Genomic DNA, 14,549 nt, shown 5'->3' with positions numbered 1-14,549 from the left:
CCTTTCGGTCTAGAGCCCCAAAAAATAGGTGATCTTTAGGAATTAATTAAAGTAAAACTACTATATACAATTTAATGGGACTTTTTGCATTGCATTAAGGATATCTTAAATTATAGAAATATGTTTTTGTTTTATAATTAATCATTGCAGACGGCACTGGGGAGTCGTTAAAGTCAAGGCGTCAAAAAATTGATCCAAATCGGTGAGACCTGTATCTCCAAAAGTTATTATCCGATTCGACTGAACCTTTTTTTATATTGAAGAATATACTTCTGGCTAGGGGGGGGGGCAGAAAAAATTACAAAAATGGCATTTTTTAGAAAACAACGACACTTGAAGTTTGAAATCACTTTTTCCCCATAGTTTTCATCTTATCAACGTCTTAGAAAAATATAAATTTTCAGTGTTTTGTATTTTTCTGGTATCCCCCTAGCCAGAAGTATATTCTTCAAAATAAAAAAAGTTTCAGTCGAATCGGATAAAAACTTTTGGAGATACAGGTCCCACCGTTTTGAGAACTCTGTTTCGAGAAAAATGCGTTTAAAGTTTGACGTGGGCGCCGAGTGGCCGACTGTTGCTCATGCATTTGCCGCTACTCAAATGCCTATAACTTCGGGAATTTTACGAATTTCAACAAATCCTTTTAAAAACGTATTCCTAAAAGGTCGAACATTCGAAAAATGAGATAAAGAAAAATCGACTTTTAGACCGGAAGGTCCCCTTAAAATCCTCATCGAATGTTCAATAACGATTGAGTGTAAAGGTATACGCATACATATCAGTTCCGTGACGGTGCAGTGCCATCAGTGACCATGGTTCTTTTGTTCCAGTGTAAGTAACTGACACGAACAAGTGTGAACTGTTCCATTACAAAACAGGGAAACGATGTTTTCTACCACGGACACTAACTGGAATAACTGGTGACGCTATCGTACATCCCTATTTCTTTGAAAATAATGTAACGTCAAAACGTGGCTCCCCATATTAGTAGCGTCTTTGTTTTCCAACAAGACAGACCACCGCCACATTGTAGTCGTGAAATAACAAGATTCTGAAGACAACGATATAAAATTTGAATTGATAGATAGTTGATAGTGGAGTAGAATAACTAATTTGTGGGAACATGTTAGATCAATAATCTAGTCTGAGGATATAATAAACATTAAATATCTAAGGTCGAGAACAGTTTTAGCATTGGAGAATTTAAAAAATAAAAGCACGCGTCAAACAGTTCCCGATAACTTGGCAACAAGAGCACAGCTTTGTATGTGGTAAAGTAGATAGCATTTTCAACAATGTACACAGTGTTTCATCTAATTTTATCACCTGAAATATTTTTGCTATATTTCAAATGTCACAAAAAATTTCCCATAGAAGTTGCCTAGTCTTGTGGGGGCAGGCGTATAGTAATAATACTTTTATTCTGCTTGGAGAGTTTAATGGGGTACGAAGGTCATCTTTGTTTTCTTCAATGGAATGCTATATTTTATTTGTCGTTATTCGATAGCCACTTTCAAAAAATAAAGTTTCATCTCATTATTCCCTGCCAACAGAATAAAACCATTGTTACTATACGACGCTGCCCCCATAACTATACAACTTTTGTAGGAAACATTTTTATGAAATTTTAAATTTGGCAGAAATATTTCAAGTGATAAAGTTAGGTGTAACACCCTGTATAATATCAACTAACTAAAGTAATGTGGAAGAACTTAAATGTTTCATCTTATGGCGTGCCGTCCTTAATCATACACCCCACAGTGGTATGGTGGGTGGCCAAAATTCAATTTCTAAACTTCAACTTTACAATGTAATTTTTTTTATGAATTGACAACCCTCCAGAGCTTCTAAATCCGCATATCTTTCCTTTTTCAGATGATTCTTTGATTGGATATAATATTACGAAGACAAAATCGTGAAATTTTATGTGAATCTAATTGTTTTAATTACTCATTATAGAACATTAAAATACGTGTTTGTATTATACAGTTATACAGGTAAAGAAGTATATTTCACTTATTTATATGTGCCACAAGCATTTTTTAGTGGATGTACAAAGAGTGCAATGTTTATATCAATTGAAACTTCGAGAAGGCTTATAAAAAAATGATTAAGAGTGATCGTCGGACATTTGTTACATGAAAGCTTACACAATTGTTAACAGGAGCGCGCAAATTTCAAGTGCAGTCTTCAACTTTATGCAGACTTTTAGAAATGACGCTAGAGGTATTTGGGCGACCTAGACGCTTCAGTAGCGATTTGAAAGAAGCGGACATTCTCAGATGTTTTCATTGCGTGTATATGTATAATACTTATATATTTGTTTAGTTATATTTATTTAGTTAAAGATAATGTTAGAACTGATGTTTCCCCTTGTTTCTTCTCTAGTGCAGGCGTGCTTTTTACAAAAATATAAGTATTTAATTGAACCCCGTGATAAAATAATAATTTGTGCGGAAAAAAATTGATATTTAATTATCGACACGAAATTTTTTGTTAGTAATAACAGTGTTTTTTTTATTAATAACTTGCGATACATAGTCGAATTATATGATAGAAAATGAATTTGCATTGGAAAAAATCAATATAAAGGTGTTTTCAATTTTGGCTATAAATTTGAATCCACCATCTTGAATTTTACATTTTTGGTGTCAGACTCGTTATCAGTGACCTCAAAAACCCTTGATCACCAAGTTTGAGAAAAATTAGAATTTTGGCCGCTAAAAGTAGGTGTCCAGACCACTGTGCATCCATAGGAAAGTAATAAAAGTGCTAATGAACAAACAATTACCTTTTCAATGTTGACAGATACAAATACCGGAAAAGATATTCATACAGTAGAAACTTAGGTGCACGTGTACCCGAAGAATGTCCAAACTCAGTTTTCCCGAAAACGAAGGCTTATGTTAAAAAATGTTATTCTACATTTCCGATTCGTTTGCGCAAGTAGAATCACTCCATTCGTGCCCGTACCACTCATTCGGGAGGTGCACTGTAAACACAACTGACACATTTCATTCACAAATCCATTTTGACGACGAAGACGAATTCACCTGTTGTCGGTAGGGAACTCTGTTAAAAGCTACAAACCACTTTCAGAAATGTATATCACACTTATGGTAAGTTGAAGAAAACTTGAACCTATGAGACCGTCGATCATTTTTTCACCAATCAACGACATAAAGCAGACGGTGATGTTCGTATAAAAATATTTCGCCAGTGGAGTGAAACTGAATAGATTTCAAGCAGGTAAACCTAGCCCAGCGTAGAATCTTTAGTCAGAGAAACTTGTGAAACAAGAAAGAAACGATGCGTTTCAAAGTATTGGGACACAACGAAATAATAAAGGAAGGAGATGCGTTGCACATACATATAGAAATCAACTGTGAGGATGCAACAAAAACGAATTGCAAAAGGTGCTCAGTTTCGTGCATCAAGCGCATTACCAAATCAACTAAAGTGTATTCGTATAAGCTACACTCACTTGATATTATTTTATTTTCGGGCAAATATTTGCGATTAGGACTTATATTAGAAAATTTAAGTCATTTCTGTAGTGACACGTACAGAATGCAAACACTTTTTCTAAATTTTAAGACTAAATATTTATTAAACCATCCCCGTTTATTTTCACTGCGTTTGCCACATGGATTGCACAATTCTTTGCTCAGTATGTGCGTGCGTGTGTATGCGGGCGCGTGCGTGTGTCTAATTAGAAAATAAACCTCAAATCGTGGGTGAAGGTGCAACGAGAAGCTACTATTTTGATAGAAAAATCTGCAGCGTAAATTCTTCTTATGTAAACAAACATTACTGAGAAAATCGTAGCAGCTAAAAAGTTCTATTGATTTAACTACCCTTAAACGATTCTGAACAATAAGGTCGAATTTAATTTCTATATTAACCCTACATAATGTTTGCATTGAATACCAAACAGATTAAATGCATAATAAAATCCTCCCCTAGGTGTTTCTTCAATTCCAATGATATTAAACAGTAGCGCTACCAAATAAACTTGTCACTTATTTTATTTATGCAGATTTATTTCACGAGACCCATATGTATAAAGTGGTACAGAACCACTAAACTGATCTCTGGAAAGGAACGCATAGTACAACTTTCTATTGTAAGTATGTCCTCTGCAAAGTAGTTTGTTACACCTTCGCGAAAGAGCTAAAGAGAAAGGATAAACTATCTCGTTCATCAATTTATAAATTATCCCACAAAGAAACAGACGGTCCATTTTTTTATACAACGCTTTCATTCACCGGATAAGTAAGCTTTACCATAGTAAGCACGGCACGAGTTGTATCGCAAAACTATGTCTGAAAGAAGCTTGAACGGAAGGATATTGGGGGTGCAAGTGATACAGAGGTAGAAGGAATTAAAATTAAATAAAAATGTACATCGCGGAACGATTTGCAAGCATAGAATATGAAAAAAATAGATTCTGACAGACTTACGCGGCAATACTCTTCGACAGAGGCCACCGTTCCATACTGGCCTGGTACTTCATATTCTCGATCTGTTTCTTCAACGCGTCCTTGTCCATGTTGGCGAGTACACTGGGATCCATGGTTATAGCCGCGCCTCCCTTTTCCCAGATAAGAACCGAATAGCGCTTGCGCCTCTACGAAAAATCAATAGAACTGTCTGTGTATGAGGACTCCTGTTAATGGAACACTGAACCTACGTCACCGATAGACAACAGGAAATTCGATTCTGCGAGAAAAGTGCGCGATAAACTTTTTTTTCTTTGAAATTTTAGCCAGTTACCGGGGGTATACCCGTTTCAACCCTCGGAGAATGTGTACATTTTGTGGATTTTTTACAAATCAACGGCTTCATGAAGATTTCCCGTTTTTTTGCTATCTTCGCATAGTATTATGAACTACTTAAAAAAAAAGTTTCAGTTAAAAAACTATTGATTTTCGGAAGTTATGCATACATATCCGAAAGCCTCTCGATTTCAGACGGCTAAACGGTGGGCCTGAAAACAGCTGTATGTCGTGTGAGAAATCAAACACAATAAAATCTTCTTATAAAGTATGTCAATAGCTATCGTCCGACGGGGCCGATTTTGAAAATTTTGGAAAAAAAGGAAATGATGAGAGATCAAAGGTAAAGTTACATTTTTCTAAGAGAGAAGGCCACAGTTTTTCTTTCTAAATAATAAACGGGGAATCGGATTAAAAAAAGCCCTCGTTGGACGATGTGGAATCTTATTACGATCCTGCATGCAAAATTGGAAGTGAATTGGAGGAACGTAGCGCGAGTTTTTAGGCCCACCGTTTAGCGGTCTAAAATCGAGAGACTTTCGGATATGTATGCATAACTTTGGAAAAACAATAGTTTTTTAACTGAAACTTTTTTTTATGTACTTCATAATACTATGTAAAGATAGCAAAAAAACGGGAAATATTCATCAAGGCGTTGATTTGTAAAAAAATCCCTGGTTTAGAGCCGATTTCTCCAGGGAAAACACAGTACAACTACTCTATGGCTGAAAAGATAGGGAAAGCAAACTAAGTGCAATTTAACATATATTAAAAATTAAGTAACTATATTTTGTTTAAGTACGAGCGCTCGTTAGAGACTGATACCTAGAATATATTGTTATTGAAACGAGGTGCCAATTCGGCTGTGTTTATACCTAGTAAGCATTTATAAAAAAAATTGTTACGTATTCTTTATGGCAAAATAAACACATTTAAAAAAAAAACTTGTAAAAAAATCCACAAAATGTACACATTTTCCGAGGGTTCAAACGGGTATACCCCCTTAAGCGTGAGTTTCCTAAATGATAATATTCTTTGTATACATGGGTCTTCCGATTTTTAGAGGAATAAATCAATTTTCATTCACTTTCAAGCAATGTAGTGTAATAATTTAAAATACAGTAAAAGTTCCTTGACTTCGGTGGGCAGCGCACAGTGGAGTATTTGGCCCTAAAAGCTGGCCAAAAGTCGATTTGAAAAATCTTGTACAAACTGAAAAAAAAAATTTCCTGAGATAGTTGAATGTATGAAGAACAATGTGCCAATATTGTTTTTTTCATTTATTCACTCATAAAGAATTATTATTTGTCAGAAGTGAAGAGTCTTCATAGTACACGTTTCTCTCTTGATCAGTCTCTGAAACACCGTTGGCTAAATAGTCATTTTTGTATGTTGTAAACAAATTGTGTCAATTTTTTTTCTTGCAGAAGCCTTTCTTGTAGATATGTACTATACTTTCGAATAATCTTTACTTTCTTAAAGTTGCATCATTCTTTTATATCTACAAAACACCGTAAAAATAATTCTCGAAAAATCCATATTTTTCAAGTTACCCCCTCCACTACCCCTTAAAATTAAGTTTTTGTATTTTGTAAATATACGCTGAAATATCTCTGGATAATCTCTTTTCATACATATAAATAGTTTATGTGTTATATATTTTTTGCAAACAAATAAAACCTCTATTGCCGACTTTGAAGTCTATTTTGACAGTTTCCAATAATAACATGGTTTCCTAAACCATATTTAATTTATTATTTATGTAAGGTTCAGACACCAGCGGCCATCAACTTCCAGCGTGATGGAAAACACTGGTTCTCGTTAGATCACCGAAGTTAAGCATCACGGGACGGTGTACTGGGGAAAGATGGGAGACCACCTTTCTTCCGATGCGCTGCACAGTGGGGTATTTGGCCATAAAAACTGGCCAAAAGTCGATTTAAAAAATTTCGCGTAAGTCGTAAAATTTTTGCTGCTCGTGGCAGTTGAATATGTAAGGAACAAGGTAGCAATATTGTTTTTTTCATTTGTGCACTCATGAAGCAACGGGCTTCATCGAAAGTTAGGAGATTTTAGAGCACGCATTTCTTTCTTAACTATCCTCTGAAACATCGTTAGCTTATTAGTGATGTTTACATGTTGTAAGGAAAGTGTGTGAATTCTTCCATTATGGAAGCTTTTCAGGTAAGTATGTACTGCACTTTCGAACAAGTTTTAGTGTTTCATCATATATATTTCTATAGTTATTAACGTTTGAAGATAATCGAGAGTTCAGTAAATTTTCTTTACGATTATAAGAATTCATTAACGATTTTGTTATACTTCCGGGTGCGTCCGGATGCTTTTCTTGGTGTCATTACATTTGATAAAGATTTGTGATCACAATGCAAAAAAAATTGGTTCCGGATTCGTCCGGATGGTAGTTTTATAGCTAATTTAGCTAGAAATGACAATCGAGTGTTGCAGCGTTTCACGCACGCCTGTACGGTCGCGTTCCCGTGTTAACAGGTATGAGACCCATACCATGAAAAACAAGTAATCTCTTCTTCAAAGAAACCATAGAAATGAGTCTTCCTAGTGACTAGGACAGGTCCTTGGACACGCAAGATTCATGTTCCCATGATGAAGAGTTCGTAGCTGAAGTGTTTTCCGACGCGACAAGGAACCGTGGACATCATCATCTGATTGATCATCGATTTATTCTATTGTGGCACAATATATTTTTTAAGATCAATAAAGTATTTTTGTTTTTCATGAAACAACAAAAAATAATGCTGGTCAATTTTCTGCAATTTTTGGCGCCATATTGGCGCTATCATTTTGAATTTTGAAGTTTTGATATGCGATTCAAAATCAGCGCCCCCAAGAACCCTTATATACCAAGTTTGAACAAATTCTAAAGCATCTAGAATTTTGGCCAGCTTTTGAGGCCAAATACCCCACTGTGCGCTGCTGCTGCTGGGACCCGAAGGAGAGAGGAAGGAAAAATGAATGACTAATGTTCGTTGGGCAATATAAGAAAAATGCTTGAAACGCCATCCTGTGTAAAAACACAGGTAAAACAAAAGTACAAATACAATAAAGTTCAGACAACTTTCAATTATTTAAGCAAGGCAGTACGTACCTAAAATTGCATTCAATACTTGAAGTGTAATCTTATTAGGCTATTTTGGAAACCACACGAAAAATAAATAATGCGTGAAGATTTACAATGACTTTGCAAAATATATATGTTATCATTAAAATGACGTAGAATCGCATTGATGCCGATAACCTTGTCGAACCTTCCGATGTGCATAATGCATATGTATATGAATTTTAAATGATTATAAATCAATTTTACTTACCTAACCCACTAATAATATATATAATATTACAGATCATATTAAATTTCATTATAACATTATAGCAGTTTTCATTAATGAACTGGCCGCATAAGGTAATATTTAAACATTTGCTGTGTCTTTTTGTACATGTTGTATTGTTTGATTATACATTGGAAAAATTATACTAATAGAAGACGATATGTACATTGAAAATTACGGTTTGTAATTGGTACAATAATGATGTTCTTCATAGAACTGACTAAAACAAAAATTCTTGCCACACCATGCACATCTCATAAATGCCGGCTTCCCACACATACTACATTTGGGTATAAACTTTTCATTCCTGAAGTAACATAAATCTACAGGGTTTTGAAATTCGCTGGGATGCGTTTCGCGATATCCGCTTTTAAGCCAAGCATATTGGAAAAGGTGTTTTGAATCTGGGCGAAGAAAACTGGTTGTGGGTTAGGGACTGCAATTTAATTATTTCATTACGTAAGTGCAAATTGACATCTCTCTCTTGGAGAATCACATTATCCGAAAATGTCCGCACGAATTTTTTCCAAATCCGGAATCCAAACACATCTAAAGGCTGAACGAAGCCCATTGTTTTTTTTTTGGAATCATTGAAAAAGTTACTTCCTTGTCTTGGGGAATCAACCGCTGTAACTCATTTGGGCAGTGTCCCGTCCATGTGTCGAGTAGGATCATGTTTCTACGACCAGTATTCGATAGATACACTTCGCTAAAACCAAGTTTTAAAATGTTCAGACATGAGTTTTCCTGACTTTGAAGTACCGATGTAAATATTAACCGGACGGAATAGAGTTCTTTGCACTATCGGACCAAGTGTTCCTGTAGATTCCTTCAAAACTATTTATAGTGGTGAAAGAAGACGTCCGCTTGCTGATATAATAGGCATTACAGTGTAGTAGGGTGTCAATTGTATGGGTAAATTTAAAAATTTTGAAAATTTTAGGATGACTAGTGACAAAGTAATGCTGTTTTTAATCCTGAATCTGAAACCATCTTCAGAAATTGATTTGAGTAAGGTTTGGCTACTTCAAATCACAGTTGAAAAAAAGTGAAAATTAAGTAAGATTTAACTACAAACTACATATCCATATACTGCTTAAAGTGATTCTTGCTTACAGAAAAGCATGAAAATGAAAATAAAAATATGTGGAAATTAGTGTTTATTACATTCGCATGAAAATGTATGGAAATTTGTATTTATTACGAAATGAAAATATATGTAACTTTAGCAACAGATCTAGTCTATCTATATATATATGTCATTTATGTAGTAAATTTAATGCTATTTAACAAAGTCCACCAAAGAAGCGACATCTTGTTTGCTTCTGTTGCGGTTCATAAGCTTACCTATTAATTTTTTTAAAATAATTTTAATAATTTTCGTATTTTTCTATAATTTCAAATGAAATTCCAACTAGGTAAATAATGTATTACACAAAATTTAAAGGTAGTGATTAATTTTAAACCTGAAATTGTACCGTTTTCTCACTAGTCGTTTTTAAAATTAAAATATTCAAAAAATTGACGCACCCTAATAGTGTAGCTATGTGTTGTAGAAGATACCGATTGAATCGTCGCTTCTACTGTTTTCACTCCTAATTTTGCCAATGTTCACCCTGAATGTATTTCAAGGTTGAAGCCACTCTCGTCTGCGTTATAAATTTTTTCAACTCCGACAGCTGGGATGTTAGACTTTACGCGAGAAACAAACGATTCTACGATATTTTTGATATTGTCAATATCTTCAAACGTAAATTGCGTCCTGAATGTTGTTATCTTGAGGGACACAATCCTATGCGCAGTCTTAAAGTTCCAAATCCGCCATTTACCTACCACGAATTGGGGTAGGTCCACCTGATTTTTTGCCTCCAAGGCCCACAATCTTAAATTCATGTCATGAATAATAGATCTTCTGTCACAAGGTTCTTCAAACTTTTGCAGTACATATTCTGCAATAAATGCAAATTTATCTGCATTTGTTCCACCTCTCTCTACACTCGCCCCCACCTGTATAGCTGCTGCAAAGATTTAACCATGCGATAATTTTTCTGTACACTGGTAAGCGATCGATGTGCCTTTTTTCCACTTTTCCAAAACGTTACTGCTTTTCTCTTATAACTTAAGTCAACTCTTCCACCTTCATCATCAACAGTACATTCTGCAGGTTCAAAACTGTCTTCTTCTTCTTCTGCAGGCATAATGTACTCTACAACTTGTGCACCATGTGGTTCTGATGGATCGGCAAAATCGAGCACAGAATCATGTTCAATTAATGGTAAGGAATGTATGGTTATGGGTTGGGAAAACTGAAGGGTTTTCGCTTTCCAATCTTATTTATTATATTAAGTACAAATTGTATATTCGACTCTGGGTCGTAGAGAGGTGACCAAGAGTACACGCGCAAGCTTGTGGAAATCGACTGACTCCTTGGGGAGGAGGTCTTGTGTTTTTATCCCCTGTTGGAACAAGGGATTCGGCGTGGCCCACGTGACCAGGAAAACTGGAGGGCCTTGCTTTTCCTGGAAAGGTGAAAGCACATGCAGGCCACCTTACACCAACCGGCTGCTGCACATGCTTAACTCCAGGGGTACGTTAAAGCGTAAATTGGTTGGCGTCGCATGACGACTGCGTTCGGGTAAGTCGAGAGGTATAAAGGTCGATTTACACTATCCGGCACCGACTTGCAACGTTCCGACTACGGCACGAACCGACGCCGGTCGACATGGTCGCGAAGACTGTTTTGCCGGTTCGTGACGGTCCGTGTCGAGACGTGTCGTCGCTGGTCTGCCAGTGTGAATCAGTAAACGGCATAGACTGCATGCAGCAGAAGATGAATTCCGAAAAATTGATAAAGCAAGTTACCCTGATAGCCAGATCTGGGCAGCAGAATCTGACATCAGAACTGCAGCAGTTTGTGTCCGCATTTGGCTGCGTTCTGATGTGCAGAGCCTGAGGTGCAGTGCCTGATGTCAGATGGACAGCAGATCGACAGCAGATCGACAGCAGATTTCGCCGTCTGCTGGCACAGCAACAGCGCCATCTGTAGGCAATTGCTTGGTAATTCTGGATCTCAGATGGCGCTGTTGCTGTGCCTAGCAGACGGCGAAATCTGCTGTCGATCTGCTGTCCATTTGACATCAGGCACTGCACCTCAGGCTCTGCACATCAGAATGCAGCCAAATGCGGACACAGACTGCTGCAGTTCTGACGTCAGATTCTGCTGCCCAGATCTGGCTATCAGGGTTAAGTTATGTGTGCCGTTGTATGCAATGGGCCATCCTAAATACTGCGATAGGGAGTTCGGTAATTATTTACTTTAGCGATTCCTCACCGATTTTTATGAAATTTGGATATGTTGTAAAACTCCATATAACCTAACCCAACACTAACCCAAATTATAACACTAAAGCAAGAAATTTAAAAAATGCTTTTGCGAATATCTCGGAAACTAAGACAGAGCGGCGGCAACATGTATAGGAAAAAGTTGCCCAGAATGTAGAGTTTTACTACATGTCCAAATTTCATCAAAATCGGTGAGGAATCGCTAAAGTATATAATTACCGGGGGTTCAATCGATTCTAGCAATTCAAAAAAATTGCATTAAATAAAACTTATCGTCGTATTTTAGTAACTCTTTGAATAAAGTCCAATAGTACCCTTCGACTTTTTTCCTTTTTAATATTCGATGTACCCAAATTCTATCTCGCTTTTTTGCTCTTTTTGCTGCGGCATCCTCTTCGTCTAAAAGTAAGGCTAGAAGAATCAATTCCTCGTCACTGTCTGATCCGCTCATTTCGACTGCTAAAAGTGAACTGCCCGACTGTTGCCGGAGCAGTGTAGACGCACGCATAACATTACATGCCGGTTACAGACCGCGCCGCACAGTGGGATGAATCGACGTTTAGGTAGGCATTCAGTTCATTTCTTACATATTTCATCATTTAATGATTATAATCTAAGATTACAGGTAATATATTGTATAATAAATACAATAATAATTTTTTTTCTCGTCGCTCTTTTTAATAATGGGACTTCATGAGTCCCTTCATGTTGATTTCCATTTATATACATCCATATATATGGAACGGGGCTTATTAATAAATTATTTAGAACATCTTGATTTGTCATTTTTCTGCTGCTCTTTTTGCGTATAATTCGCAGTAGTTTTTAAAATCATTATTTCGGGCGTTCTGGGCTTCCTCGGTTAAATATTCTAAAAAAAAATTTAGATTTCCATATTTAGAAAATGATCAGCTTTTGCACATTGGAATAGTTTTAGTTAGTCTTTTTCTTGTAATGAAAAATATAAACACTTATATTCTATTGCCAAATTAAGATTTTTTGTTACCATTTTCGTATTTTTCTAAATTAAAAGAATTGTTCGTATTTGTCCGTAAATTCAAGCATACCTCATAATTCTGGATAGATTCAATTTCACAAAATTCAATTATTCATATCCGACCGCTTCCGACCCTTTGAAAAATTGATATTTTTTTTGCACAAACGCAGGTGCAAGTAAGGAGAAATATACTATTTTGCTCCAATTTTTTATTTGCAATCATAATTGTGCAAATTGAATGTTTTTAACTTTAAATTACACTAATTGAGTAATGTTCAAATATAATAATAAAGAGTAATATATGTTGGAAGTGAATTTATTAATAAGCCCCGATCCATATATATAGATGTATATATATGGAAATCAACATGAAGGGACTCTTGAAGTCCCATTATTAAAAAGAGCGACGAGAAAAAAAATGATTATTGTATTTATTATACAATATATTACCTGTAAGCTTAGGTTATAATAATTAAATGATGAAATATGTAAGAAATGAACTGAATGCCTACCTAAACGTCGGTGCGTCCCACTGTGCGGCGGTTCGAAGCGGTACGTCACACGGGATATGTGACTACTATTGGTATAACAAATTAAATATTATAAGTATGTTAGTAATTCAATTTTATATGTAGGCACGCTCAATTTCATGTTAGCAAAATATCTGTCTTTTCGTTTTCACATATCTACATATGCACAACATACAAATTTTACAAATATAGTGGTTTTTTCATAAACATTTGCCTTTATGCTTATTTTTTTTAACGATTTTTAGTTCCTGCGTACCTAATAGGGATGTTCGCAACCCGAAAATTCAGAAAATTATGAAACTCGGTGTGTAAGTAGAGTAGTTCATCCGTAACACAACCCTATTTTTGGTGGCGCCATAATGCAATTTTTAGGGGTGAAATCACCCCTTGAATAAAATGCAGAATTTTATTTTCCGTGGAATATCTCGAGAACGATGAGAAATATCGAAACGAAGTTTAAACAAAAGTTGCATCCTTCTTTTATATCTACAAAACAGCGTAAAAATAATTCTCGAAAAATCCATATTTTCAAGTTACCCCCACCACCACCCCTTAAAATTAAGTTTTTGTATTTTGTAAATATACGCTGAAATACCTCTGGATAATCTCTTTTTATACATATAAATAATTTATGTATTATATTTTTTTGCAAACAAATAAAATCTCTACTACCGAATTTGAAGTTCATTTTGGCAGTTTCTTATTAATAACATGGTTTCTTAAAGCCATATTTAAAATATTATGTATGTAAAGTTCAGACAGCTTTCAATTATTTAAGCAAGGCAGTACGTACCTAAAATTGCATCCAAGGTAAAACTCATTAAAACTAAACTATTTTGGAAACCATGCGAAAAATAAATAATGCGTGAAGATTTACAATGACTTTGCAAAGTATATATGTTATCATTAAAATGACGTAGAATCGCATTGATGCCGATAACCTTGTCGAACCTTCCGATTTGCATAATGTATATGTATATGAATTTTAAATGATTGTAAATCAATTTTACTTACCTATCCCACTAATAACATATATATAATATTACACTTAATATTAAATATAATTATAACATTATAGCAGTTTTCAGTAATGAAGTGGCCGCATAAAGTAATATTTAAACACTTGCAGTCTCTTTTTGTACATGTATTGTTTGATTATACATTGGAAGAATTATACTAATAGAAGACAATAGATACATTGAAAATTACAGTTTGTAATTGGTACAATAATGATGTTCTTCATAGAAATGATTAAAACAAAAATACTTGCCACACCATACACATCGCATAAAAGTCGCCCCCTCCCCCCACACACACAAATACTACATTTAGGTATATGCTTTTCATTCCTGAAGTAACAGAAATATACAGGATTTTGAAATTCGCTGGGATGAGTTTCTAGATATCCGCTTTTAGGGGTTGCTAAAATTGCATCCAAGGTAAAACTCATTAAAGCTAAACCACACGATAAATAAATAATACGTGAAGATTTGCAGTGACTTTGCATCATTTTAATTGTAACTAATAATATTCTTGT

General features: G+C 35.3%; 1 protein-coding gene across 3 annotated transcripts in view; it reads right to left on the bottom strand.

The window, feature by feature from the left end:
• Ggamma30a (guanine nucleotide-binding protein subunit gamma-e) overlaps positions 1-14,549 on the bottom strand; it is a 78,355-nt gene that overhangs the window by 45,701 nt on the left and 18,105 nt on the right. For all 3 annotated transcript variants that reach the window (XM_076810451.1, XM_076810453.1, XM_076810452.1), the window contains exon 2: positions 4,464-4,630. In XM_076810451.1, the coding sequence (XP_076666566.1) occupies positions 4,464-4,576 (113 nt within the window). In that variant the 5' untranslated portion in view covers positions 4,577-4,630. The remainder of the gene's footprint in view (positions 1-4,463; positions 4,631-14,549) is intronic.

This window comes from Andrena cerasifolii, chromosome 4 (genome assembly GCF_050908995.1).
Source record: "Andrena cerasifolii isolate SP2316 chromosome 4, iyAndCera1_principal, whole genome shotgun sequence".
Lineage (NCBI taxonomy): Eukaryota > Metazoa > Arthropoda > Insecta > Hymenoptera > Andrenidae > Andrena > Andrena cerasifolii.
The sequence above is the reverse complement of the archived record's forward strand: the minus strand, read 5'-3'. Positions and strand labels throughout refer to the sequence as shown.